This window comes from Pocillopora verrucosa, chromosome 14, assembly GCF_036669915.1.
Source record: "Pocillopora verrucosa isolate sample1 chromosome 14, ASM3666991v2, whole genome shotgun sequence".
Lineage (NCBI taxonomy): Eukaryota > Metazoa > Cnidaria > Anthozoa > Scleractinia > Pocilloporidae > Pocillopora > Pocillopora verrucosa.
In genome coordinates this window covers 19,985,777-20,011,598 of record NC_089325.1, presented here as the reverse complement: position 1 = coordinate 20,011,598, position 25,822 = coordinate 19,985,777, and the positions used below count along the sequence as shown (strand labels likewise).

The window sequence follows — 25,822 nt, the reverse complement described above, 5'->3', positions numbered from 1 at the left end:
GTTGTGTTTAAACAGCTGTCATGGTATTCCAGATCATTTTAATCAGTACTTTACTTTTCCACAAACCTAGGAGGAATTCTTGTACATACTTCAACAACTAAAACTGAACTTTATGACATGAATAACAATGAAACTGAAGTTAACTCAATGCCTTACATACACCAATTATTTCTTCAATGTCAATTAGTGAATCCTGTGGAGAATCCTTTGGAGGAATTCTGTGGAGGAATTCTTGTAAAATGCAATAGCTAAAACTGAACTTTATCACATCAATAACAATGAAACTGAAGTTAACTCAATGCCTTACATACAACAATTACTTCTGCAATATCAATTGGAGAATCCTGTGATATTTTTATACTAATTGTCAACAGGTTTACCTTTACTAGGTACCAATATCCAAAAGAGTACTTGTCATTACCCTAATATGTTGTTCCAGAAAATCCTTAACCCACTATCAAGGAAGGTTTTTTTAATTTTTGAAACCTACCCTATAAGGAAATTTCAATGAACATTATTCTGCTCCCTCCTTCCTTCAAGAAATGCGACTTTGTCCAGTGTGGTTTCTCCAAGGAGCCATTGGGTCCATTGGTGCAATCCAAAATCATGAAAGGGCAAATGTCATATATCTTTCTTTTCTGCTGTGTTTCCCAATCATGGAGCAGCTGACGTTAGTGCCACACACCTGGATCCTTCTGATCAAAGCACTTACAGTGAAGTTCATGTTAAGCCTGTCTTCTCTCATCCAGGCTTGACAGAGGGGACAGATACAGGGTCACATGCTGTTGCTCTGTTTGGAGATCATCTCCAGCAGGCAGGTCTTACATGCACTGTGCTTGCAGGACATGGACACAGACTGATTTATCATCTCCTTTCAGAAATGAAACAGAACTGATGAAAAATGGGTGTAAGTGCTTGGTTATGGTACCATTTATTTTTTCAGGTGCCCTTTTTGTTTGGTTTCTGAATTTTGTTTTGTTTTGTTTCTATTTTGCTGTTGTTGTTGTTCCAAACAAAACACTAATCATGTCAGTCCAGTTCAAATTTCACTGGGTTAGGTTCAAATAAAACTCTAATGATTTGTGTGTTAGAGCATTTCTCATGAAGTCCTTTTTCACAATGTTCCTTTATAACTTGAATTTGATTTAAACAGAAAACAAAATATTTTTCATTCTGTCTGGTCACACTCTCTGAACACCTGAACTAGGAGTCACTCGCAGTTTTACAAGTGAAAAGAATAAATGTAGTCTCACCTAATTGGACATAGTAAGCTTTGATCCAAAATGTTACCAGGCGTGATTTCAAAGTTAAAGGACCCTAGGCCAGACATGTTTAGAATAAATATGAAAAATGACACAAGGACAGCACACATCCACTTTTACCACCAGACCAAAGTGAAAATGACACATCAAAAAATTGATGGATTCATTACCATTACTTAGGATTCATTGCCATGGTTATATCATGCCGCATTTCTGTGATGCCAATTATTGCAACTGGTCATGTAATGCCACTGAGAATGAGATAGTGAAAGTTTTTTATCATCATTAAGTGGAAAGTCACACAGAATAGAGAATTTTCTGTTTCTATTCTTCTTAAACAGCCTTTGTTTCAGCAGCAGCTGAGTATGTGAGGGCTAGAAGTTACCACAGTAAGGTTGTAAATTACTCAATTAGCATGTAATGTTATTGTAGTGTTTTGGTGAGGAAATAATGACTCCAGAGGTACAAACTCAACTTGGTTTTAATGGCAGAGAAGTAACAACAATACAACGGTTAATCTTGATGTGCACGAGGCAAGTCATGTGATAAAGAAAGCATTACATCATAACGTTCCTCCCTTCCTTTGCAAAAAAAAGTGACAATGAACACTAAATAATAAAATGTCACAGTTCCCACAGACAGTCCACAGTTCACTAAGGAACTTGTTTGATAAGGCACTAAGGTGGTCTTCTGTAGTGGGTAGCATCTCTCTGGACAAACAGTCCGGTCACGGTGATCAGATTTCTTGCATGAAACTGATGATTCTTGATTTGCAGGATCCCTTTGTTGTTCTGGCCCTGGTTTCACCTCCATGACAGGTGGTTTACTCTGGTTTGGTGCTGGCTCACTATGCAAAGGAAAATGTCCTGCTGTGGTTACTGGCATTTTAGTTGGTGAGTATGCTGCAAAAAACTGAGGTACATTTACTTCACAGTCCTCAAGTTGTTCCTGCTAATGGGGTTTAATCTTCATTCCTGAGAGGTCTTTTAACTGATCAATGTGTTGTTTCCAAAAGAGCTCCTTCACCTGTACACAATCAGTCACAGGTCCTAACTTTGCAACTACCACTCCCTTGACTGAAGGATCTTGGCTCTTCCTGTGGTCTTGTTCCAAGACAGGCAGCAGGCATACATCTTGTTGCCGTGTGTGGTGTAGCGATATTTGGACAATATTTTGGGTGCAGACATCATCAGCTGACATACTATGCACCAGAAGAGGATTTTTGTTAAATGTAAGTATATAAATATGTATAAAATCCCAATAAAAAATGTTAAAATTGAAAAAGAAAAAGAAAACTAAATAGAAACAACTAATTATGTGGTATAGCTTGGATTACAATGAAATAATTCCAAAAAGGATCGACTTTTCAGAAAAGACCTAAAAGCTTATTATCTGTATTACCTATAATATCATTGAACAACTTCCTGAAAAGTAATTCACGTCTGGTATAAATTTTTGGGTGAGCTTCTGTGTACTTTATTCAGGAAAAATTGTTCAGATTGCATGCCTGTGGATGTGACCTGTATCTGACTGGCATTTCTCAACAGCCCCCAGAACATACTGAGGGTGGAAAGAACCCCAGACAGAATCAGAAGACTCTCACAGACCAGTTAGAGAAGCCCTCCCTTACATCATGTAGAGAAGAGATCTCACTGCGAGAAATATTAGTCAAGCCTAAGCCATGTATTTTTTTTACTAGAATGTAAAACTCCTTCATAGTAGATCTACAGGTCTCATGACCATGAAAAATAAACTAGGGAGATGGAATGATAAAGCTTGCATAACTAACAGTTTTGTGGGAGTTTTGGGTGACAGAACCGCTCAAATGGGTAGTGAAGTCATGCGGGGAATGTGATGGGATAAACTACCACTTGGCTGCATAAATCTTCTTTGACCAACCAAAAATTCCAGCTATGCAATGCGTTAGACTAGATTTTCAGAAGTTTTAGGACCTCAAGAAGTCATCCTTTTAACCTCCCCCCCACCTTCAATACACCCAACTCCAACCCCCCTCCTTCCTATCTTTATTTCCTTCCCATCCTTATTCCATTGTGTAAATGCACAAGGCTGTAGATTGAGTCCTTGTTAGCATAGAAACAGGGATAGCAATGTTTTCCCTTTGTTTCCTTTTCTTCCTTCTGCTATATTTAATACTATTTATTTTCTCCTCTGCCTCCTTATATCAAGCTTCGTTCTAGATAAGTTTAACTTAGGCAAAGCAACAATACACTCACTGCAATACCTGTGAAAAAATAGCAAACTTGATGGTGATGCAAAATGACGGTAAATTCCAGGGCTGCAGTGCTCTTTACGAGGCATGTTTTAAATTGTCATGACAACAACGCATTCTGACTACCAATCAGATTCTTTGCTTCCCACATATTGAAAGACTATCTTACTCAACTCAGCAAAAGTCTTCTCATTTCATATTAGAAATGAAGTATTTACGTTGGTCTCTCTGCTGTGGAAACCACCCCATCACTTGCTTGTCTAGTTTGGGATACTTGAGAGTGAAATAGCCCACCATTGCACGTTTTGCAGACATCTTAAGCTTGCCAGAAAGAACAGTCACCTGGTTTCTTATCCAGCATTGCATCATGGACTCGCTAAGTCCAAATTATTTGAGATTTTTTTTGTACAGTTTCAGCTTCCACAATAACTTTTATCTTGAAAGCCATAGTATACCAAGAGCAGTGTGCTTTTGGCATGATGAGAAAAATAACAGGGACAAAAGAGCTACTCAAGTGAAACGTTTGTCAGATTACTACAACTGAGAGTATAGTTGTGTTTCTGTAGTCGCATGGCAGTTTTCATACACTTTGTCAGATCAATTGATGTTCATCATCAAACTTGCCTGGCTCTAAGCAAGGATTTTCACAAGAAAGGCAGTATGTATGTGGATGTTGGATTGTGCCTTTAGTGTGCCTCAATATTCATATCCTTGATTTTCTTAGGCTCATCGCCATAAATGATACATTCCTGTGACTTACTGGTGAGTGATCAAATTCTTGTTTCTTGGGACTATTGAAGGTGAATGCTGGTGTTGGATTGTGGCGAAAGTGTGCCTCAATATTATTATCCTTGATTTTGTGAGGCTTAATATTTTTACTGCTTTTGTTCCAAACACAGGCTTGGTCAGTGCATGCTGGGTCCATGTACCCCCTTTCATTTTCAAATTAGACTCTATATAAAACTGCAATTACATGATTGGAACATTTACTGTAGCCAGCAGCACAGCTTCAATATGCACAGGTCTTATGAGGTTGCTCTCTCACTTGTTGAGGCAGGCACACAAGAATATGTTTCCATTGGACGTAGACTTGGTAAAAAACTTGGTTCACAAATCTGCTTTTCAAAATTGAAGAAGACTTGCAAATCTTATTATGATCTATATAATCCATTCACAAGGCTTTCATGCTCAAAATATAGTTGAATATATGTCCAATGTTTGTTTTGAGCCATTTAGTGAGCTCATCCCAAATAGTTTTATCCAAAGGATCTTGTTGTAAGTTACATTTCTTTAATATTTCATTGCGCTGGGTTTTTTAAGTTTTAGCATAGTTTTCTGCAATCTCTTTTATAGGCACTTATTGCTCCAAAGCAACAAGGGCACAAGCAGCTAAATCAGAGTGAGTTTCAACTGATGGTAAAGCTCTTTGTTGAATGCAAAACTTAAGTTCTCTGGCACTTAAATCCAAGAAATCCTTGAGATGCTAGGCCATCTTTGAACATCAAGATTTTACTTGAAATTTTTCAAGCTTTGATTTTCTACGTAATAAGATGTACAACTGAATATCTCTTCTTTCAGCAGCCGAAGTTTCTGGTCAACTAATGACAAAAGTAGACGCTTTTGAGGATAAAAATGACAAGAATCAGCCATTATTTGGATGCCACTATTTTTCTGTTATATAGTAATTAAGCGGTGCTGAAGTACAATCTTTGAGTCAACGTTTGCAAGTGTCTATGTTAGGTTGTTTGTTTAATTCAATAACAAGCAACAACAGTTTATTTCTAGTACCAAAACAACAAACAGAATTTACAAGAATATAACTATAAATAAATAAACAGTACATAGAGTAGTGGAACACCCAAAATAACAAAAAAGCTAAACTAGTTGGGTGACCGTGATTATGATAATTAAAAATGTGACAGTCAGAAAAGAGGCACAACAAATACAATGGCTGCAGTCACATCTACTTAAGTTAGTGTCAAGTTACGTGACGTTATACCCAACTGTAGTTAGTACTTTCTGTCGACTTTGCAGTCACACCACACAGTTAACTACAGTTAGTTCTAGTTAGCCTATGAATGATGTCCGAATAAAAAGAGGTTTGTGACAGCCCTTATCGTTGATCTGTGAAATGTCAACATGGTTGACCGACATAAAGTGTGTCTAGTTTTTCTTCTTGTTTCTTTTTTTTCAAGTGGCAAACCGTTGGAGAAAAATGCAAAATAAGCTGAGAATTTTAATGGGTGCCTGACACCAAAGAAGGCAGGTCTTACTGGTGCTGACATTGGTTACATACGCAGTACATTTTGGTGCTGATGTTCGTCTATGCCAAGTGTGGTCTTGTCCATGACCTCAAGGGTGGTTTAATCTAATGTTATACGCGCCCATTTACAACTACCTTATTTCGCAGGCACTTAGTTTCACGAAAAAAGGTCGGCATATTTCGTGGGTTGTTATATGCGCAATTTGGATGCAAAATTTTTTTCTTAGGGAATCAATTTTTGAAAACACACACAAAAAAAAGCTTACTATTTTACACTTATTGCTGAAAATCATCAACTCATAGCAAAACCAAATTATAGAAATGGCATCGTGTACCATAGCCATAGTCAAAGACATTATCCTTATGCTTAACATTCTTTGCAGTTGTATAATACATATTTACACTATAACCGTGGATTAGATTAGAGCTATGTGTACCACTGGCATAAAGTTCTTGGACCTCTTATCAATTTCAAGGGTGAGCTCAATGTCAGTGAACAGGTCTTCTGGAGGGAGATCCATTTGTCCATCTAAGAGGCCAGAGATCTCGGCTTTTGCCCACCCTTTTGCAATGTGTTGCACACAAACAGGACTACTCAGGTGATTGTAAAGGTCCGCCAACTAGACGGCATGAAGTGGTTTTAGGACTTGGTTGCAGATCCACATTAATATCAGTGCTGTCGCATCCCCGATTCTATCTGCTGCTTTACTTCGTCTGAGTACCATGTTGAAAACTTGTCCTTCATATATCTCTTCACCTCCCCATTGATGGTGAGATCCAGAGGCTGAAAGAAGTGGATCATGTTGGCGGGAACCGACACAATTGCAATATTTAGCGATGCCAGTTTCTTCGAAACCTTTGCAGCTTTTTGACCTCTAAACACATCACAGATCAGCAGAGCTTTTTGAGTTGGTGCCAGTTTGAGCTCCTTTCCTTTCCTCTCGATGTAGGGGACAATTACTTTATCTATCAAGGTTAAAGTTTCACCTTCATTAGAGTATTGTTTTGGATTCTGGGAAATTGCAAATCCTCTGGGGAATTTAAAACCTCTTGGTTGTTTTCGCTTGGTATATGACTTGCATGGGTAAGCATTCTCCTGATAACAAAGGTGAGAGTGATGCTTCTCTTATCAGTCACACCTTTAATTGAAACTGACGATGCATTTCTTGCAGCCATCATCATTCTCCCAATGGAAAGATTTGAGCAAGGAGTTTGATCCGCATTTAACATGAACTCAGGAGGAATCTTGTCCTCTGTAATCATCTTGTTAATGTCAGTGAGAAATATAAGTTTACATTCTTCAAACATCCCTCTGGGAACTGGAGGACAAGTGGTTGTTCCAGCGGTGAGTAAAATTGCAGCGCCTATAAGTGGATTTCTCGAAGTCATTGTAGGCTCAAATTCTCTTAAATATGGTGTCTTATTACTATCGACAAGCACCAGTGCTGTTGCCTTCACGACACAGAAATTAACTTCTTTTGAACCGTGAAACCGCAACGAAACAAGGACATTTTACCAAAGAAACTTAAACCAGAATATAGCGTGTCTTCACAGCACTGTAACACTAATAAAGGGAACAGAGAGACTATTGTGTTTTGTTTGTTGTTGGTTTCCAATCTCAGTTTACAAATACCAGGTGTTACCTTTAGCTGTCACAATACAATTGACTGCAATAGAACAACCACATTGAGAGGAACAGCAAACATGCCAGATCTTGAAATGGCAAGCATAGATCACAGTGGCTCTATCATGTATTTGTTTAAGTGCGGTCTCTGTGGGTTTCACATTTACAAAGAGGTTTAGAGTCCGATTTTTGGAGAGCAATTGAAATGCTGCTACAAGAGAAATAACTGATTTGATTGCTATGCTATTGCCACAACCAAGCGCCTTTAAGGCTGTCTTGCTGACCCTACAGTTGTTCACTTGCCCTGGAAAGTTTCTAGGGGAACATGCTTTTTTCTACAAAGAGGAGGGCTTTTTTGAGCTAAAGTCATCAGCAAGAACCACAGAAGATCTCCACTAGTGCAAGTAGGATTGGAAATTCCCATACAAGTTACAGCTGAGATGGATCTTACTGAGAGGAATAAAGCAATCCTTGAAAAATATAAACAGATTGTTGTTTCAAATTTCAAAGAACCCAGGAATTATGGCCATTTCAATGACTGTACAAAAGAGGTGCTGAAAGGACCTAAAGATCACGATAGTGATACAGATGAAGAGGTTCAAAGAAATGCAGGTAGTGAAATTTGACTGTTAAAATGTCATTCATCATCTGTAGGCATGCCATAAAGCTTTTACACTTTACACACATTACACACAATAAGTAGACATGTTTCTTCATTAAATTCTGAAAACAAGAAATATAGAAGAGTTTTAAATTTCATGACATTAAAGTTTGTGAGATTTTTTTTCTGTGTTGCTTTAAGTTCAGGATTTTTTTTAAATTGCAAAAATTGCAAAATTAAAGCAATGTGAAAATCAGTACTAGTAAGGAATGACCCTTACTGGAGCAAGCACTTCAGAATGTCTCAACGAACATTTTAGTTCGTAGTAAACCTGGTCAGAAATTCAGTGGAAAAAAGAGATGCTCAATTCAGGGAAGCAGTTAGCATAGAGAAATGACTTGCTGTGGCATTTTGGTGTCTTGCCAGTGGGAATGTGTACAGAACTGTTGCCTCCACATTTTCCCTTGGCTTTTGAGACCTTACCTGAATGTGCGCAACTTAGACCCAACAAAAGTTCAATTTAACACTGTCCTGAGCAAGATTCATGTGATTGTGGAGCGCACTCTTGTTTTGTTGAAGGGATGGTGGAGATGTTTGCAAAAAGAATTGGAAATCTTAACAGAAACGTCCCAGAATGATAGCTGCTTGCAATTGTTGTATTCTTCAGAACATTTGCATTGAAAATGGGGAGCCAGATCCAAAAATTGGTGACAGCCATGACAATTATGATAACAATGATGATTTTGTTGATGGGGGAGCAAGTTCCAATGCAGATGCAGTCAAGGATGTTTTGCTAAGAAATCTTTTAAATTGTAAAAAAAAAATGCTTTATTGATTACTGTTTATGTCAATTCTTTTATGTGATGGAGATAAATGCTTACATTTGGTGTTTCTAGCATTTGTAATATTTACTGCTTCACTGAAATATGTTAAAATCAAGGCAGAACCTTTCTCATCTAGTGTAATCAAGAGTTCAACAACCTGATCAATAGTTCATTAATAATTGTCCTGAAATTTTCACTGAAACATTGAGCACAACATATCATCAGTGACTGTAAGACCTAATGGAATGAGTTTTAAAGCAATAAAATAAACAACCTGACTTACAATTTGTTAATTATTGTCATTAAAATCTCCTTTTGCCTTTCTTTGGGTGTCTCTTCTAACTGTATCAATCTCTCCATCATTTTGTCATCTCTCTCTTGAGCTTCTAGGAGCAACTTTATCTGCTTGTCTACAACATTGATGAGTCCCTTTGAGCTACCTTCCTCGTTTAGTTTCTTGGCTTTTTCAGCCCTTGCCATCTTACACAGCCTTTTACCGGGTGTTTGCTCCAAATTGCTTGACTCGCGGTTGCAATCAGCGTTGCATTTTCCCGCTCCTTTTGATGTAGAAGATGCGAACATTTCATCTCCATCACCAAGTTGATCTTTATGACCCTTGCCTTCCTCTTGATGTTTTGCCTTTTTTTTATTTTCATATCTGCCTTCACTGGAACAAAAAAGGATCAGGGAGTTGATTTTATCCTTGGAACTAAAAAGCATGATCAACCATGTCAAACCACAAAGGTTTGTTGGGTTGGGTTTCCCAGTCTGTTTGTGATTTTTATCTTTATTCTTCTTGTGATCTGACTTTAGGTTATTTATCTTCTCTTTCATTTGTTGCAGGGTTCTGGTGGCCATGTTTCTGCTTGCTAATTCAGGATTGAAATCCTTCTCAAGGTTATCCCATCTGCCTGAATTGGCTCTTGTTTTTTTACCAGTAAGCTTTCCCAGGGAATAAGCAGTCTCGCAGAGTTCCCACAAAAGAGAGGTTTCTGTATCTGTCCAATCTCTTCTCTGTCTTGGAAACTTTGAAGAAGCAACAGTTTGCAGCAAGTTTGACCTGCATTCAATGCTAGGTACAGCCAGATTAGGGGGAGAACATCCATACTGTCTCTTGTGTTTGTTTTAAGCATCAGTCATCAATAATTAATGTGGAACATGCAAGTGTAACATTTTTTTCTATTTGTTTTCTGCAAAATTAGTTTATAGCTCTTTTCGTCCTTTCATTTGGTTTGTTTGCACAATTAAGTTTTTATTCCTTTCTGTCAGTTTTTGCCCCCCTCGTTAGCGTTTCTTTGCTGTTTCATCATTGTTAGCACCTTTCTAAGTTTCTATAGTTTTATTTTCTGCATATTCTATGATAGTTTTGCAGTATAGTTTGGTCTCAGTTGATTTTGGTCCATGGTTAGTGCAGTTCTGATTAGTTTTTGCCAGTCTCTTCGTGTTATCTGCAATTCGCTTCACAGCAGTTTTCTCTGTCTGAAACAATGTAAGTCAGTGTACTTCACAGTCCTTGTTTTTGCAAGCTTTTTATTTCTTTATTCTGATTTTCCTTTGTCACAACTTGTAATTTTTGCTGTCTTCCTGTTTTAGTTTCACTTATTTCAAGTACCAAGCACATCAGTTACAATAAATCTTGGTGTGTGGTCTGTTATTAAAGGCCATAAGACTTAAGACATAAGTTGTAAAAACAGCAAGACTGTCAGACATAAAGGAAATGAATATACTACCAAAAACTACTCAGGGTGGGTAGGGTGGGAAAACTAGTAAATGCAGCTACTAAAGACTGTTTGCTAGCTGAGCTATATTGTCCTAAGGTAAAGGCTGTCTTAGTCCCAGTACCCCCCATATTTGATATTTACAACAGCATCACAACCCTGTGTAATATTTAGGCTTCAAAGTAAAGATTTATTCCGCACACAGATGTAGTACATACAAGATGGCCGAACATCAAAGCACATGGCTCCCAACATGCAACGGGGCCTTGCTAACTAGAACACCGGAAGTCTGATGTAATAAACAACTAATCCAACATCTCCCCCCCAAAGTTTGAGTATAACCTTGTGTACACGGTTCAGTAAACTCAACAAGAATGTAACAATACTAATACAAAAAGTTAATGCCAGTTTGTTCACAGGTCTAGCCGTTGTGGTGGTTTCACTATTCCTCCTGAGCATGTCACACACTCGGTTGCAGAGCGGTCACCATTTGGAGGGCCTCCTTGGGTTGACACAGCTGTTGTTGATCTACAAGTAGTAGGCGTTGTAGGTTCAGCTGGTTGGTTCTCTGAGACGGGGGTAGAAACCCTTGGAGGTGTGTGGTTCACGGGCAGTGTTTTATCCTGAGGTACCATAGTTGGCCCGTCAGTGGGAAAGGCTGGTGGTGAACTGGTTGGGACTAGAGCAGACCAGTTACGTCACAGAGTGTTCATCTCAGTCTTCACTAAGTAGGACCTTGGTTGTTTTGTGGCTTCCAAGATCTGACCTTCCCGGTTCTGGTCTCGCACCCAAACTTGCTGGCCAGTGGTCAATGATGGGAGAGCACAGGCTTGGTGTCGTTTGTCATGGTAGATCTGTTGCTTTGACCTGTATTCATCCTCTCTCAGTTGCACTCTTTGCCGGTCTGTATCTTGCATATTAGGTTTGAGGATGCTGGGCATGGAAGGAACTTTAGAAAGTCATACTCAGTGGTAAACAGGCGAAATGCATCGGAGCTGACTTGCGCGCCATTATCTGATGCAATAATGTCAGGTATGCCGTGTGTAGAAAATAGTTCTTTAACGACTGAAATGACTCTGGAAGATGATTGGTCGTTTCATCTCCTGATCTCGAACCACCTTGAGTAGTAATCAACAACAATCAAATAGACCTTTCCCGCAAGTTCAAAGAGGTCAGCAGCTAATCTCTCCCATGGTAGGGAGGGGAAAGAGCTTGACATGAGTGGTTCTGTGGGCTCAGGGCAATCTTTGGCGCAGGTGCTACAATTTGTCACCATGTTTTCAATCTGCATAGGGAGCATCAGGTTGCAGTGTTATGTGTACTTCTGTCTTCACCTTCCCCAGACCAGTGAATAGTGAGGGGAATTCAGTTTTGAAATCAGCATGTTGAGTAGTGACATCACAACAACGAGTGAAGGACAACGTCATAAATGAAAGGAGACAGTGGGGGACCAGCATACAGACAGTCATTAAGGCTTGGTGTGTTCCCTCCTGATCGAGCACTGACGTCATAAACAATACGCAGTTTAGTAGTGTCCTTGTCGACACAGATCACTTCATGATGAGGAAGTAATGTACCTTGCCCACACCATTATTAGTACCTTGCCCACACCATTATTAGTACCTTACTCCACTGGTTCCACGATTCCCTGTTTTTCCTGATCTCGGATGACGTCATCATAGTGCTTTAACACCTCAAGCTTCAAATTCAGACGCTTCAGCAGTGAAACTAGCCTTGACTTGCACAATGCAAAATTATCTGGAAGCAGCTCATGGTCTTCCTTGAAGGGTAGCTGTACTTGATATCTTCCCTCCGTAAATTCAACTTTGCTAACAAATTTGTCATACAGAGACAAACTGTCATTTCGAATCCCAAGTGATTCATAGTCCCAGAATTTTCCAAGTTCAAAGGCAATTTCATCCCGATTGACAACACTTGCTTCCACTTTCAGAACATGTGTTGCAGTAAGATTTACTGTGTTACCATTGTCATTGTGAGACATAATCATGGTGGGGCCAGAGAGGACATATCCTAGTTTGGTGGCGAAAGGAACAGGTTCCCACGGTGCACCTCTCACTATGGTTCCTTGGACCAATGACCAATAATGATCAGCACCAATGAGAATACTGATAGGCAGATCTCCTCTACCACACCTGTCGGCTAAAGAGAGGCCGTGCAGATGTTCACAGCTAGACTGAGTGAGGTCTGTGGGTTGTTGGGTCAGGGGGCTACATATGACTGGTACCACATAGGCTTGTATGTAGACAATTGCATCACAGATGGGTTTGATACCCACTTGAACAATTTCACATGTTTGTAGTCTGGCATCAGACTCACCAAAAGTTTTAATCAGAAGTGACTCTCTACGAAGCACTGGTAACTTCAGTCTGTCTTTGAGGTTCTTAGTTACGTAAGATCTCTGACTGCATGAGTCAAATACCAGGCGAACACTTAGGGAAGAAGTGTCATTATCTGGACGCACAACTTCAGCGGTTGCCGTCTGCAACAACACAGACCCTCTAGACTGATCCACATACATACTGGTAGATACACTGGCCACATTATCTTGATCTTGCCCCCCCATGGTTGATTGAGAATCACCACAAATTGCTACATGGTGAGCTCCTTGACATTTAAGACATTTCATATGAGCTTGACAGTTACGTGCCAAATGCCCTTGTTTGAGACAAAGGAAACACTTGCCTTTTGTTTTTTAGAACTTCCTTTCTAGATTCAGTAGTTGTGACAACATTACACTTAGAACTCTGATGGTTTTGATTGCAAAATGAACACCAAACACGAGAAGACTGCTTATCCTTAGAACTGTCAGTGTAGAAAGCTGATGTAGAAAGTGGCAACCCACCTCTCTGATTTGAGGATCTGAACTCTTTGTTGTTGACAAGACATTGTTCTCTCAGTTCCAGTTCCTTGTGAAATTCAACCAAAATATCTTTCAGATTCCATGTCTCCGATTCCAGATTGCGAGTGATAGCGATTCGAAATTCCTCCGGTAATTTCTGCATAACTATTGGTGTTAAGAAACAACCATACATCTCGGAAGAGATTTCCATACCTTCTAATCCACAAACATTAGATTCCACTGTGTCGTACAAGCTTCGGAGTTTCTTAACTTTGCCAATCGATTCCACCTTAGGGAGTTTGGTGAGCACTTCGATGTGGCTAGAGATCACCATCTGCCGATTTCCGAATTTTGGTTTCAGTAGATCAACCACCTTTTCGTAGTTAGCACTCGTCAGGGCTAGACCAGCGACCGAACTTTGTGCAGTGCCAGTGAGAAGTGACTTCAGATAGTTGAATTTATCCACGGAAGACAGATTTGGGTTCTTGTGAACCGCAGACTCAAAAGATTCCCAGAAAGGATACCAATGCATGGGATTTCCGTGGAATTTCTTCAGCTCAAGCTTGGGTAACTTTGCATGAGTGAAAGCTTTCAAAACGTGACCTTGAGAAGTTCCCGCACTTTCGGGAGAACCAGGTTGCACCACGGAAGGGGATTTCTGGCTCTTTCCCTTACTTTCTTGAGCTTCCAAAACAGATTCTATATCTACAATACACTTCTGAATGGAGCTCATTAGCTCACAGCTCTCACAGACTTCGGTATCAATAACTTCAACGTCATCCACCAGATCCACAATTTCGCGGTCGAGCGATTGAAGCTCCAAATACTTCGTTTCAAGAGCGGTTCGAAGAAATTTCAGCCTTTTCACTTCGATGAGATTACCTTCAGCGATTAACCCTTTAGCATCTTCGATAGTTTTCTCAACAAACTTTCGACGACCGTCGCGAAATTTCCTCAGATTCTTCAATTTCTTCTTCCCAGACTGCGACATGTCACCCACGTGCTTCCAGCTCGCATTCACAACAATTTCATTCAAGACGTTCTTCAGAGCGGTAGAATCCCAGTTTTCAATTCCCGGGTCTCGGCACCAAATGTATAAAACGTATACAACAGGATAACTTCGAATAAAGACTGTATTCCAGAATAACAATATACAAGAGAGCTTTCACGCATTCCTTTGAATTTTCCTTTTTTTTGAGTTTTCATTAAGAGTTTAAAGTTCAATTCGTGGGGGGTAAGAAACATACAAAAATCCATGTGACACTCTCGGTCCAGTTTTCAACAGCCCCTTTTATCCATTGTTCGTGGTCAAGCAGTGTTTCTGCTGATAGCCCTCTTGAGAGGTCGTCACCTGGATTAGATTCTCCACTCACATACCTCCACTGGCTAGGGTCGGGTCCATTCTGAATGATTGCAGTGCGGTTAACTACAAATGTGTGAAATCTCTTGTCTTCATTGTTCACATAACGTAACACTGATGTACTATCCGTCCAGAAAACTGATGGCTCGGTAAGCGAGAGTTCTAGCTCTCTCTTTATGGCTTTGCCTGACCGCATCGACACTGTTGCTGCTGAAAGCTCTAATTGAGGAATAGTAAATTTCTTCAAAGGTGCAAGCTGTGACTTTCCTAGAAGGATGGCGCAATGGACTCTATCGTTGATATCAACCAGGCGCAGGTAAGATACTGAACCAAAACCAATCTCTGAAGCGTCTGGAAAATGGTGCAACTGGCTATAAGCAATGGTCCCAAAGTTGGCTGGTTTAAAACAATGGTCGATCGCAAGCTTTGACAGCATAGGAAGGTCTATAAGCCATTTTTGCCAACGTACATTGTACTCTAGAGGTATTTCCTTGTCCCAGCCCAATTTCATCTTGCTAAGGTCTTGTAGAATTTTCTTGGCTGTAAGGACAAATGGTGCAGCGAAACCAAAGAGGTCGAACACTGATCCAATAATGGACAAGATACCTCTCCGCGTAGGGGGCCTTTCTTTGACATTGACATCGAAGCCAAATGTATTGGTGTTTACTCTCCATTGCATGCTGAGTGCTCATTCAACTACATGTTGGAGGCTGATCTCCTTGATGGTCTATGTGCGCTCTGGTTCTGGTATAGTCTCAAGAACCTCCTGATCACTGCTGATCCATTTCATTAGTCAGAAGCCCCCTCGCTGTAGTAAGCTGCGCAAGTCGCTGACATGGGCATTAGCATCTTTGACTGAAGGCAATGACTTCAGACAGTCATTGACATAGAAGTTTCTTCTGACGGTGCTTGTAACATCGGCAGAGAAATGTTGGCTGTTATCATCCGCCATCTTTAGGAGTGCAAAAATAGCACAAGCTGGAGAAGATACGGCACCAAACAAGTGAACTGACACTTGGTATTCTTTCAGTGCACAGGACAAATCGCCATTCGGCCACCACGGAAAGCGGAGAAAGGAGCGGTCAGTGTCTGGAACCTTTACCTGGTGGTACATCGCCTCGATTTCCACCATGACTGCCACATGCTCTTGTCGAAATCTGGTGAGGACCCCCAAAAGAGAATTTGTGAGGTCTGGTCCCTTCAACAACAAGTCATTGAGTGATTTTTCCTTGTACTTAGCAGAGCAGTCAAATACTACGCGAACTTTTCCAGGCTTGTGGGGGTGGTATACACTGTGATGGGGGATGAACCATGTCTTTCCCTTTTAGACTCCTTCTGATACTGGGGAACTCTTCGGGCAAACCCCTTTGCGACAAGCTCCTCGACGAAGGTTGTGTGAACTTTAAGTAACGCAGGACTCTTCTAAAGCTTCTTCTTTAACCAGCTGGCGCGTTGTTCAGCCTGAATACGGTTGTTTGGAGTTGGGCACTTTAAATCTTTGAAGGGTGGGACGATTTCATAGTGTCCATCTTTCAATGTAAGGGACTCCTCCGCACGTTTCGTGAAGCGGCACTCCTCCTGGGACGGCTCAGTCTTGCTATCAGCAATGGACTCCCCAAAATCGCGGTTATAGAAATCTTCAACCATCTGACACAGCTCAGTGCCAGCTTTAGCGAAGAAACTGGTTGCACACAAACTCCTTCAATCGCACTTTAAAGGACCATTAACTGCCCAGCCCAAGCGAGTTCTAGTAGTGTAAGGGCCACCATGCTGACTATTCTTCACTTCTAGTGGATCCAGGGCTTCTGGTACATCGCTGGCAATTAACAGTTGGCAGGTAAACACCGTCAAAGTGGGGCCATCTGTCGACGTCCTCTTGTGACGGTATATCATCCTTTGAAACTGGTATCTCCTCTCTGGTGTACAAAATGGGAGGTTTTACTATGTAGTTCTCGTCTAAATCGGTTACCTCCAGGTCATGCACTAGAAAACTGTCAACCAGGATATCTTTCTTATCTAGAGTGGTGAGGGAAATCTTTGTCTTAGGACCATTAATGTCAAGTTGCCTCATGAGAGCCTCTGTGCAGTAGGTAGAACTGCTTCCGTTGTCTAGAAAGGCGTATATGGCGATTGCTTTCTCGCTTCCTCTACGTCTGACTTTGACTGGAAGGATAGCCATGCCTGTCCGAGAAAATCCGGCCCCAGTGAGGCAACAGGAGGCGTTGTTAATACATGCCATGCCGTTGTGCACTTGTGATGTGCCATCAGCAACTCCAATTCCACTTCCGACTGTGGTGTCCTCTTTGGGTCTTTCCCGAGGTTGTGTGTGCAGGACGGTCGGATGCTTTTTAGGACAGCCATCTATCTTGCAGGATTTTCTTTCTGGGCAGACTTTCGCCAGGTGCTCTCCCGACTAACATCCAAAGCAGAGCCCTTTGGATGATAAGAACTGAATGCGCTCCTGGTAAGGGCAATGTCTTAAAGATCTGCAAACTTCTAACTCGTGCCTGAAATTGCAGAAGGGACACATGATACCATCCAAAGAAGGGGTCTGAATGGGATCATTGGAAGTGGTACTTGACTTTGTGCCTGCCTTGGAGTTGAGAGTGGTGTCAACATGTGCGGCAAAGCTAAGTTTATCAAGTGTCGACGCTGTTGTCATGTTCAAAAAGTTCCCGCATTGCGTGAAAGGCTGCCTCGCTCCCACTCTTATGACCAGCGCATGCTCGTAAAGAGCCACTCGCATCTATAACATTCGGCTTGGTGACCTTTGTGATACACTTTCCCATAATCCTCCTTAACACTTTGCCTACTCCAATTGGTCGCACCACTCCTTCCCCTTTGTCGAGGGGAATAAGTCAATTCGCTAAAATTGCTTCTAGGCCCCAAGGATCGACATACTCCGTGCATAGGCATTTGGTCATGCTGGCTATAGCTTCACATAGTTCTGTTCCTGATCTCTTAAAGGATTTACAAGTAAGAATTCTTCTGAAGCTGTTTGCATCTACACCAGAGGGCCAGCACGAGCCCTTAGTTCTTATGACCAGCGCATGCTCGTAAAGAGCCACTCGCATCTATAACATTCGGCTTGGTGACCTTTGTGATACACTTTCCCATAATCCTCCTTAACACTTTGCCTACTCCAATTGGTCGCACCACTCCTTCCCCTTTGTCAAGGGGAATAAGTCAATTCGCTAAAATTGCTTCTAGGCCCCAAGGATCGACATACTCCGTGCATAGGCATTTGGTCATGCTGGCTATAGCTTCACATAGTTCTGTTCCTGATCTCTTAAAGGATTTACAAGTAAGAATTCTTCTGAAGCTGTTTGCATCTACACCAGAGGGCCAGCACGAGCCCTTAGTTCTTAGAGTGGCGTCCCTGACCATTTCTTCATTGATCTCATAGTACAGAGTGTCGGGAACGTCCTTAATAGGGCCAAACAGGAGAGACCCTAATTGGACAACCTGTGGCTCTGGGTGTTTTTCCTTCAACTGCTCCATGACGTCATCAGAAAGGGGTAAGATCCCTCCACCTTGATCATCGCTTAGATATCGTAACGCCGTATTGACTTGTCCCGTCATCACAAGATTGCAAAAATCTTTGCCCTATTTGGAGGGTCTTTCGCCCTATGGGAGTCTCCAAGACGCCTCTGTATCATGCGCCCTTCACGGAGGATAGTATCATCCTCGGCTTTCTTCCATAAGACAAGACGCTTTGCCAAACAATCCTGGTGATCTTTCGATTTCAATTTAGGACCGGGCTTTTGTAGACTAAGCGCTAGGAGAACAATAGCGACTTTAAGAGCAATGAATTCCATTTCTGAACCATTGTTTCATTTGTTAATTAGTTCTCTCAATGTGTTGATGAATTCTTTTCCCGTTTTCCCGAAAGGAACTAAAAATGTGTTTTAACGCCATTTGGATATTTCATCGTAGGCATTCTCAATGGTCGACACATTAACAATTATTGATCTTCCTTCATCGTATTGGCCCCAGACAAATGAAGATGGTGTGTGAAGCGTATTGCATTCGGGCAGTGATCCCGGCACCTCGTCAGGTAACCTTTCACGCTTCGATTGATCAGACTGCAGCTCCTCCGGGAGTTGCACTGTGGACATATGTAAATTTGGCATCGCTTGATTAGCATCTTCTCTCTCAATATTTCTGTTTCCTTCAACAAATACCGTATCACTATTTCCACTTGGTAATATAGACTCATCTATACTTATCACTGTTGCACCATTCACACAGCTCTCATCGGCCAAACCCTCTCGACATTTCTCCAGCCTTGATGCTTGATCACGTAAATTCTGACCTTTAAGAGCAAGATGTCCGTATCCCTTCTCTTCCCAAAGCTGTTTCATGACTTCAATGTAGCCTTTCTTTCTGCAACTAGCTCTTGCACTCGTCTCTTACACTCCAGAACGTCATTATTCATTTGGTTCGTCCATTTCACTTTCGGCTTTCTGGAGCAGCTAAAAGACACAGCCGCCGCCATGGCAACTGCAATAATCGTAATAATAATAATGATAATGAGAATAATAATAATGATAATGAGAATAATAATAATGAGAATAATAATAATAATAATAATAATAATAATAATAATAATAGTGGGCTTTGTTTAGAGAGGGTAAAAACACTTAACAGTAGCCCTAAGACACTGATGACTCTGTGGCCCTCAAAACAACTACAAAATATAGATGCTACAACTAATAACTATAAGATGTACCATATTAAAAAGATAAAATATAATATATAATTCATATATACAAAATTACAATCCAAGGTGCATTGCAGCCTTTTGTTCAGCTAGAAAGGATTTAAAAACATTGGCCGTTTTTATAGTAGAGACATTAAAGTCGGCTTGACACATTTAACATCTGAGACGTTAAAGCCGTCTGGTATAAAAACGAAACGCATAAAAGTAGACGACTTTTAGGCTCTTCTAAGAAAAGACTGGGCTCTATTCTCAGAAGTAAAGAAGCGCAAAATAAACTCTGAGCGCGCAAATATACAAACAAAATAAAGATGGCTGAATTTCAAATTCTGAAGTCCATTTCTCAACGTCGCCAAGAAAGGTAAGAAATGGAAATGCAAATGTTTTTAACGAGGAAAAATCAATCAAGGAAGCAGCTTTTGCAGACTATGGACAGAGAACTAGATATGGTTGAGGCACTATGTACCGCGACTATGAAGAGACCAAGGAAAGAACAAGGTGCGGATCAAAAAAAGAAGTTCCTCGTGGTGGAGAAATGGTTACTGAAATTGGGACGATACTGCATTCAAAAAACGTTTGTGTACAAGTTGAGCAATGTTTCAGTTCATTCTTGGTGAGATAGAAGACCTGTTCGGTGTTGCAGAATCAACTGCAAGTGTCATTTTTAACCAGGTATGTAAGATACTGGTGTCAACTCTTTACGACAGATGTGTTTACTTGCCAAGAAACAGAGCCAAATGGAAGCATGAACTTGATAGCTTCCTTGAGAACTGGGAATTTCCGTGTTTATGTCAGCACAAAGTTAAATCAAAGGGGTCTGAGAGCCAGCTCATTCATATAATGGATAATTTTTATTGTATCTGGTATTGCTGGTCATGGGAATTATTTGGGGTGACCTCCCATTCAGAGGCTAATTTCTTGGCCTATGTCCCCTCCTGTGAAGCCCCATTTTTTTACATGCATCTCCCCTAAACCCCAGGAGGATCCCCATGCTTCATAAAAAATGGACAGTGTCTTGATATAATTGCCACATTCACATAAATAATTGAAGTTAACACAAAATAAGTTTATTTCAAAATGAGATAAAAACATGAACAGCAAAATTATGGTAATTGAAACTGAGCAGTGTTATAATCTCAGATACAGGAGTATGATGTATTTTTTTTAAACAGCGCTTCTCATGCTGGCTATTTACAAGCAAGTAGTTAATTAGTCTACATTGAAAATTATGCAATCAAAGCAAAGTAACAATAACACTGTTAGGAATGGAATGAGGGCAATAGATATTTTTATTAAAATTTAGAATAAAATCAAGTTCTGAAGGATACTAAGAAAAAAAGTAAAATATTTGATTATTTGTTTTCTGTGATTAAGAGTTGCCATCATGCTTAGTTTTATATATATGGTAGTGAAAAAGTTACCATCTTTCCAACAATGAAATCGCAACATTAAACAATAGCGTTAATAATTAAAAAAACAACAGTAACAATAACCATTGGAAAACCACCTGGGCAGGTTCTGTGGCAATTAAGCATTACAAAGTTCAATGCATTTTTTTCCATTAAGAATATTATATAAAAAAAGAACAAACAACAGTAACAGTAACAGTAACAATAACAATGGGAAAACTACCTGTGCAGGTTCTCTGGTAATTGAGCATGATCAAGTTCAATGCATTTCTTTCCATTAAGAATATTAAACAATATAAACAGCACATAAATTGCAAACGATTTCCTTAACTTCTCCTTTTTGTGCAAAGAATGTAGCAAATGAACTTTTAACCATAAATTCTATTGTTTGTGTGAATGTCAGTCAGCACCACCAAGTTCAATTGATTTTACAATTTTGTCATCCATAATAACTTGAAAACATAAGTTGCTGACATTTAGAACGGTTTCTTCCATTATATTTGCAGATAAGTGGTCAATGTTTTTGTCTATGTTGTAACCGGGGGCACTAGCGATTGTTTGAAATAACTCAGTTAGAACAGCATGTGTACAAAAGAATCTTCCCATATTTTCTCCACTTTCGTCTTATATCACGATGTTTGCCGTAGTACTAGATACCAGTTCACATTTTTTGATCTTCTAGTTACAGTTGGGGCATTTTATAATATTTAATTCAGGAGTTTCCGTAATTTTGTACTTGTAATTTATGCAAATGTATGTCTTCTTAATCTCTACCGCCATTATAGTACCGGTGATTTTCTTCTTTGCCTTTTCATGTGGTTTTATGTTTTCAGCTTCACTGGTAATCCCACCTGGAATGTCGATGTTTTCGCACTTTTCAATCGTTGTTTTTGTGGAAGAGCCGAGATATTTTTTTTTGTACCAATTCAACTTAAGTTCTTTGAAGTGATAACAGCTGTGCCATTCAACTTCGGCGATTTGACTTTCCCACAGAGTTACAGTTATCACTCCAGTAGTGTCAGCGACAACAATGTTACATTTGGTGAGGTTTTTTTTCGCCTGTTTTGAATACACAGTTTCCTTATCTCCTTTGAATAAAACTTTAGCTTTCAGTCCTACAGACTGACCATTCGGTGCACTTTGTAGAATTTGTGTGATTTCACTTTGGTCGGTGTTCGATGCTTTCCATTGAAACGCTAAGTTTTTAGCTTGTTCGATTCTGGAGTACTTGTTCATCTTGTATTCTACACCATCGCCATATCATCTTTTTTGTTGGCTGATGCTTGTGAGGGAAGTAGGAAGTTTGGCTTTCTCCCTTCGTTTCAGCTCATCTTTTTTTTCTGCAGTGAAACAGATCACTCGCGTGTCTTCTTGGTTTTCTTGAATGGTGAAGTCGAAGTATCCAGCAGATTTTGGATTGGCAGGTATGTGTATTTCAGAAACAGAATGGATGTACCCATGAACGTCTTTGTAAGGGCTGGATGCAGCAGATTTTGTTGGAGAACTCGAAGCCATCTTATGCACGCACGAACGGGACAAGACGAAAGAAGGACAGGACGCAGAGTTGAGCACGTGATATGCGCGTGCACTTTACATGAGGGGGGTCGAAAAGATTTTAGTTGCGCGCGAGTGACTAAAGTGCGAGTTTCGCGAGATGTTGCGTGCAAAGAAAATGGATGCACTATTTTTTGAATAAAAATAAACATTGTTGCTAATTAAATAGAATAGAAAACTACTGAAGCACTAATTACACGAACTTGAAGTCCTTATTCAGAACATAACATTATTAAGTAAATGTACTGCGCAAAAAGTAAACATTTTAAAATGATTTTACAAAATAAAAACCCTTTTCTAATTTTAGGCTAAAGGGGTTCTTATATAGACGGGGGGGGGGGGGGGTAACTGTGAAAGTTTAGCCTAACAGGTTCTCAAACATGGAAAATGATTTCTAATTCTTAAATATTGTTTGTGTCAATATTACTCTGGGCCTGGGTAATAATAATTTGGTTTTTGAACTCCTTGTATTTATTCCTGCGTTTATTCTGGCATTGTTCGTTTATTCTCACGTGTTTTGATTCAATTGTCCCCTATTCAAGTACTGAAGACAAAAGCCTTTGTTGTCATGTAGGAAAATGAATTGTAACTTGAAAACTTTTTTTCCCTTGGGCTTGGGAAGGAAAGCAGGAGGGACCAGAGTTTGCATGAGGTTGCATGTTTTTGAAAGGCACAATTAAAACATTTTTCTATGCTTTCTCTGATAACTGGAGGCAAATAACCACCAAATAATTCCTGACATATTTATATCTGTTTATATTATTTCTGGGTCAAATTATAATTTATTTTTTTGTATACAATAATTGTAATAGATGCACACTAAAGGCAGGTTGTAGAAAAATTGTAATCTAACACTGTCTGTGTAGAAGTTGGGAATAATGGTTGTCCATTAAATTAAGGCATACATATTTTGAGTCAGATGAGTCTTCATCGTCACTATAACATATTATAACATTCAAATCCCTCATAGTAGTTTTGCTAATTACACATCACTCATCATGATGAAAACAATGGAAGGCAACAAGTTCTGTTCCTTTAAAGGGGGCAGTATTGGTCAAGGAATTATGATCTCATAACAGTAACATTCGTTTTTGCAATATCCTGAAATGAGAAGTCTGCGTCAATGTATAGATGCTGATATTATTTGAAAATTTACAGTATTGAGCTAAGAGTGTTGTCAAATAATTTGACAGTAAAGTTTCTCCTTGCAGTGTCCTGAAATCAAAAGTGGACATCCATGGCCGTGGGCAAGCACTCTTATTTCATTCTACAAACAGCACATGTCCCAGAGGCTGATATCATCTTTAGCTCTTGAAAATGGCTTGAATTATACCAGTATAAAGGCATCAGTTATTGCTTAGCTGTATTCCACAGATGTCTTTGTCTTTTTGTGTTGAATACATCTCTGTGTTGTGTATTTTCCTTCCTCATTACTGTAGTTGTTCTACAAATTAAGAGACAATTTAATGTTATAGTTTGATAAATAATTTTTATGTGAAATTGCATCTAAAGCCTATACAACCCCCTTAGTGCTTTAGGTTGGATATATTTAAAACTTACCTGCCTTGTGTGCTCAGGGGCCCAGCAAACTTAAGACAGGGATACCATCCTGTAGGGCTCCCTGTCTTGTTTGATGGTGGTTTTGGTGAATTTGTCTTTGTTTATGTATGCGATATGGTACGACTACTGGTATGTGTGTATATATGCAATATGGTAATGCTGTGTATTGCAAAATGATGATAAATTAACCTGAACATTTTTTATTTAACATGGTAAATATTTCCAAATATTATGTATGATACTACAGGGGTCATTATTTTGAAAATAAATATTCTTACTCAGTTTTTAATGATATAAACAATGGTTTATTATCACTGTAGTATGACTCTAGGACACCTGAAGACTTGACAAAATTTGGAATGTTAGTGTAGATGTGATCTATTAGTGAGCGATAGTCTGTAGTGTACTGCGTAATGAGCTGTGTATAACCTTTCTTCAACTAAATATCTTGTTAGTACTTTTTGCTCAGATGCCTTTTCTAGCAAGTTGACATTAAAATCACCAAGGAGTACAACTGGGGTGTCAGGAGTTTTTAATTTTGAGTCATGAAGATAATTTAGAGCATCAATAAACTTTGCCAAACTTACATTTGAACTGGATCTGTAAATACCAATTACATGCAGGTTTGGAATTAAATGATCAATAACCATTATTGTAATTTCTACTCCATTGAAGTTAAATCTGTGGGGGATTTCTGTACAGTCAAAATTGGTCTTAACATAGAAAGCTGACCCATAGCAACTTCTAGTTGGGGATTGATTGTAGTCATCTGTATAGTGTAAAGCCATTGATGTTGTAGACATCATCTTTGTCCAATGTACAAAGTCTAGTTTCAACAAAAATGTTCACGTCAGCTTTTTGAATGTTGTAGTCACTTCGCACATCATCAATGTGAAGATGTAAGGATCTAACATTTTGAAATACAATTGTAATAGAGTCATTTTCAGTTTTTAGTGCCACTAAAGGTACAAGGTTCGCTTCAGTCCTTAGTCTATTCATCTCATTCACAACCTTTTCACTTACCCTAATTTTATGCTCATTTAAGTTGATGATATGTAGACTAGAACTGTTTCGGACTCGACTTAAACCTACATAGTGCATGTACTCTTGTGTGGAGCGTGGGAAATCAACAACTGCAACATTTAGAGTGTCATCTTGTGTTTCGTTGAAATTGTAACTACTTCACAGTCAACTAATGAACTTAATTACTTTCCTAATTGTGATACACTTCAAGCAAGACAACCGTTTGGTAACTATTCTGTTTTGTTATATTTATATTTTACTGTAATTATTTTTCTGATACGCTTACTATGTGTAACTTATAGATTTTGAACAATGCTAACGAAGAATAAACAGCAGTTTGAAACTCATGGTTTTGGATGCGTATCACAACAAAACACCTTGACAACGGTGAATTGTTTTTGCGCTTGCTGATCTTAATGGAAACTGTCTGCAAAGAATCTGTACTTGACTGTTCTGATTTATTCTGAATTGCCTTGTTACTTCCAGAATTAGTGTCCATGTCCTATTTATAATGGTTTTGGTGTTGTATAAATGCATATTTTCTCTGCGCTGCTTTTTACCTATGTCAGTATCTGGAAATAATACCCATATAATACTAGGTCTGCTAGAGTTTTCCACCCTGTAGTCAATGTTTTTAATGACACATTCTGCACCATTTGTTAAACCATCTGTTACATCAACATTTGTTGTTAAATCATACTTTGCATTGGTGGCTATTGAGGTAAGTGAGTATAAACCCATTGTTTTTGTTGGATCATTTGGTATTTTGTCCTTCATTTGTTTAAGGTCATCAGAAATATCTCCAACTACAATG

At 39.5% G+C, this 25,822-nt stretch overlaps 3 protein-coding genes and 1 pseudogene across 3 annotated transcripts; all 4 read right to left on the bottom strand.

Annotated features, from left to right (window-relative positions):
* Positions 1 to 12,146: 12,146 nt before the first annotated feature.
* On the bottom strand, positions 12,147 to 13,106 carry LOC136278317 (uncharacterized). The gene has a single exon (XM_066161838.1). The coding sequence runs from the start codon at positions 13,104 to 13,106 to the stop codon at positions 12,147 to 12,149; it is 960 nt and encodes a 319-aa protein (XP_066017935.1).
* A 76-nt stretch (positions 13,107 to 13,182) lies between these two features.
* LOC136278316 (uncharacterized) lies at positions 13,183 to 14,373 on the bottom strand. The gene has a single exon (XM_066161837.1). The coding sequence runs from the start codon at positions 14,371 to 14,373 to the stop codon at positions 13,183 to 13,185; it is 1,191 nt and encodes a 396-aa protein (XP_066017934.1).
* Positions 14,374 to 14,602: 229 nt separating this feature from the next.
* LOC131796212 (uncharacterized) lies at positions 14,603 to 15,421 on the bottom strand. Its single transcript, XM_059113828.2, has one exon. The coding sequence runs from the start codon at positions 15,419 to 15,421 to the stop codon at positions 14,603 to 14,605; it is 819 nt and encodes a 272-aa protein (XP_058969811.2).
* Positions 15,422 to 21,269: 5,848 nt separating this feature from the next.
* LOC136278315 (uncharacterized) lies at positions 21,270 to 22,107 on the bottom strand (annotated as a pseudogene).
* Positions 22,108 to 25,822: the final 3,715 nt, after the last annotated feature.

Excerpts from the sequence above, each read along its gene's own strand:
- LOC131796212 (XM_059113828.2), bottom strand. The coding sequence starts at position 15,421 with ATGCAATGGAGAGTAAACACCAATACATTTGGCTTCGATGTCAATGTC.
- LOC136278316 (XM_066161837.1), bottom strand. The coding sequence starts at position 14,373 with ATGTCGCAGTCTGGGAAGAAGAAATTGAAGAATCTGAGGAAATTTCGC.
- LOC136278317 (XM_066161838.1), bottom strand. The coding sequence starts at position 13,106 with ATGGGGGGGCAAGATCAAGATAATGTGGCCAGTGTATCTACCAGTATG.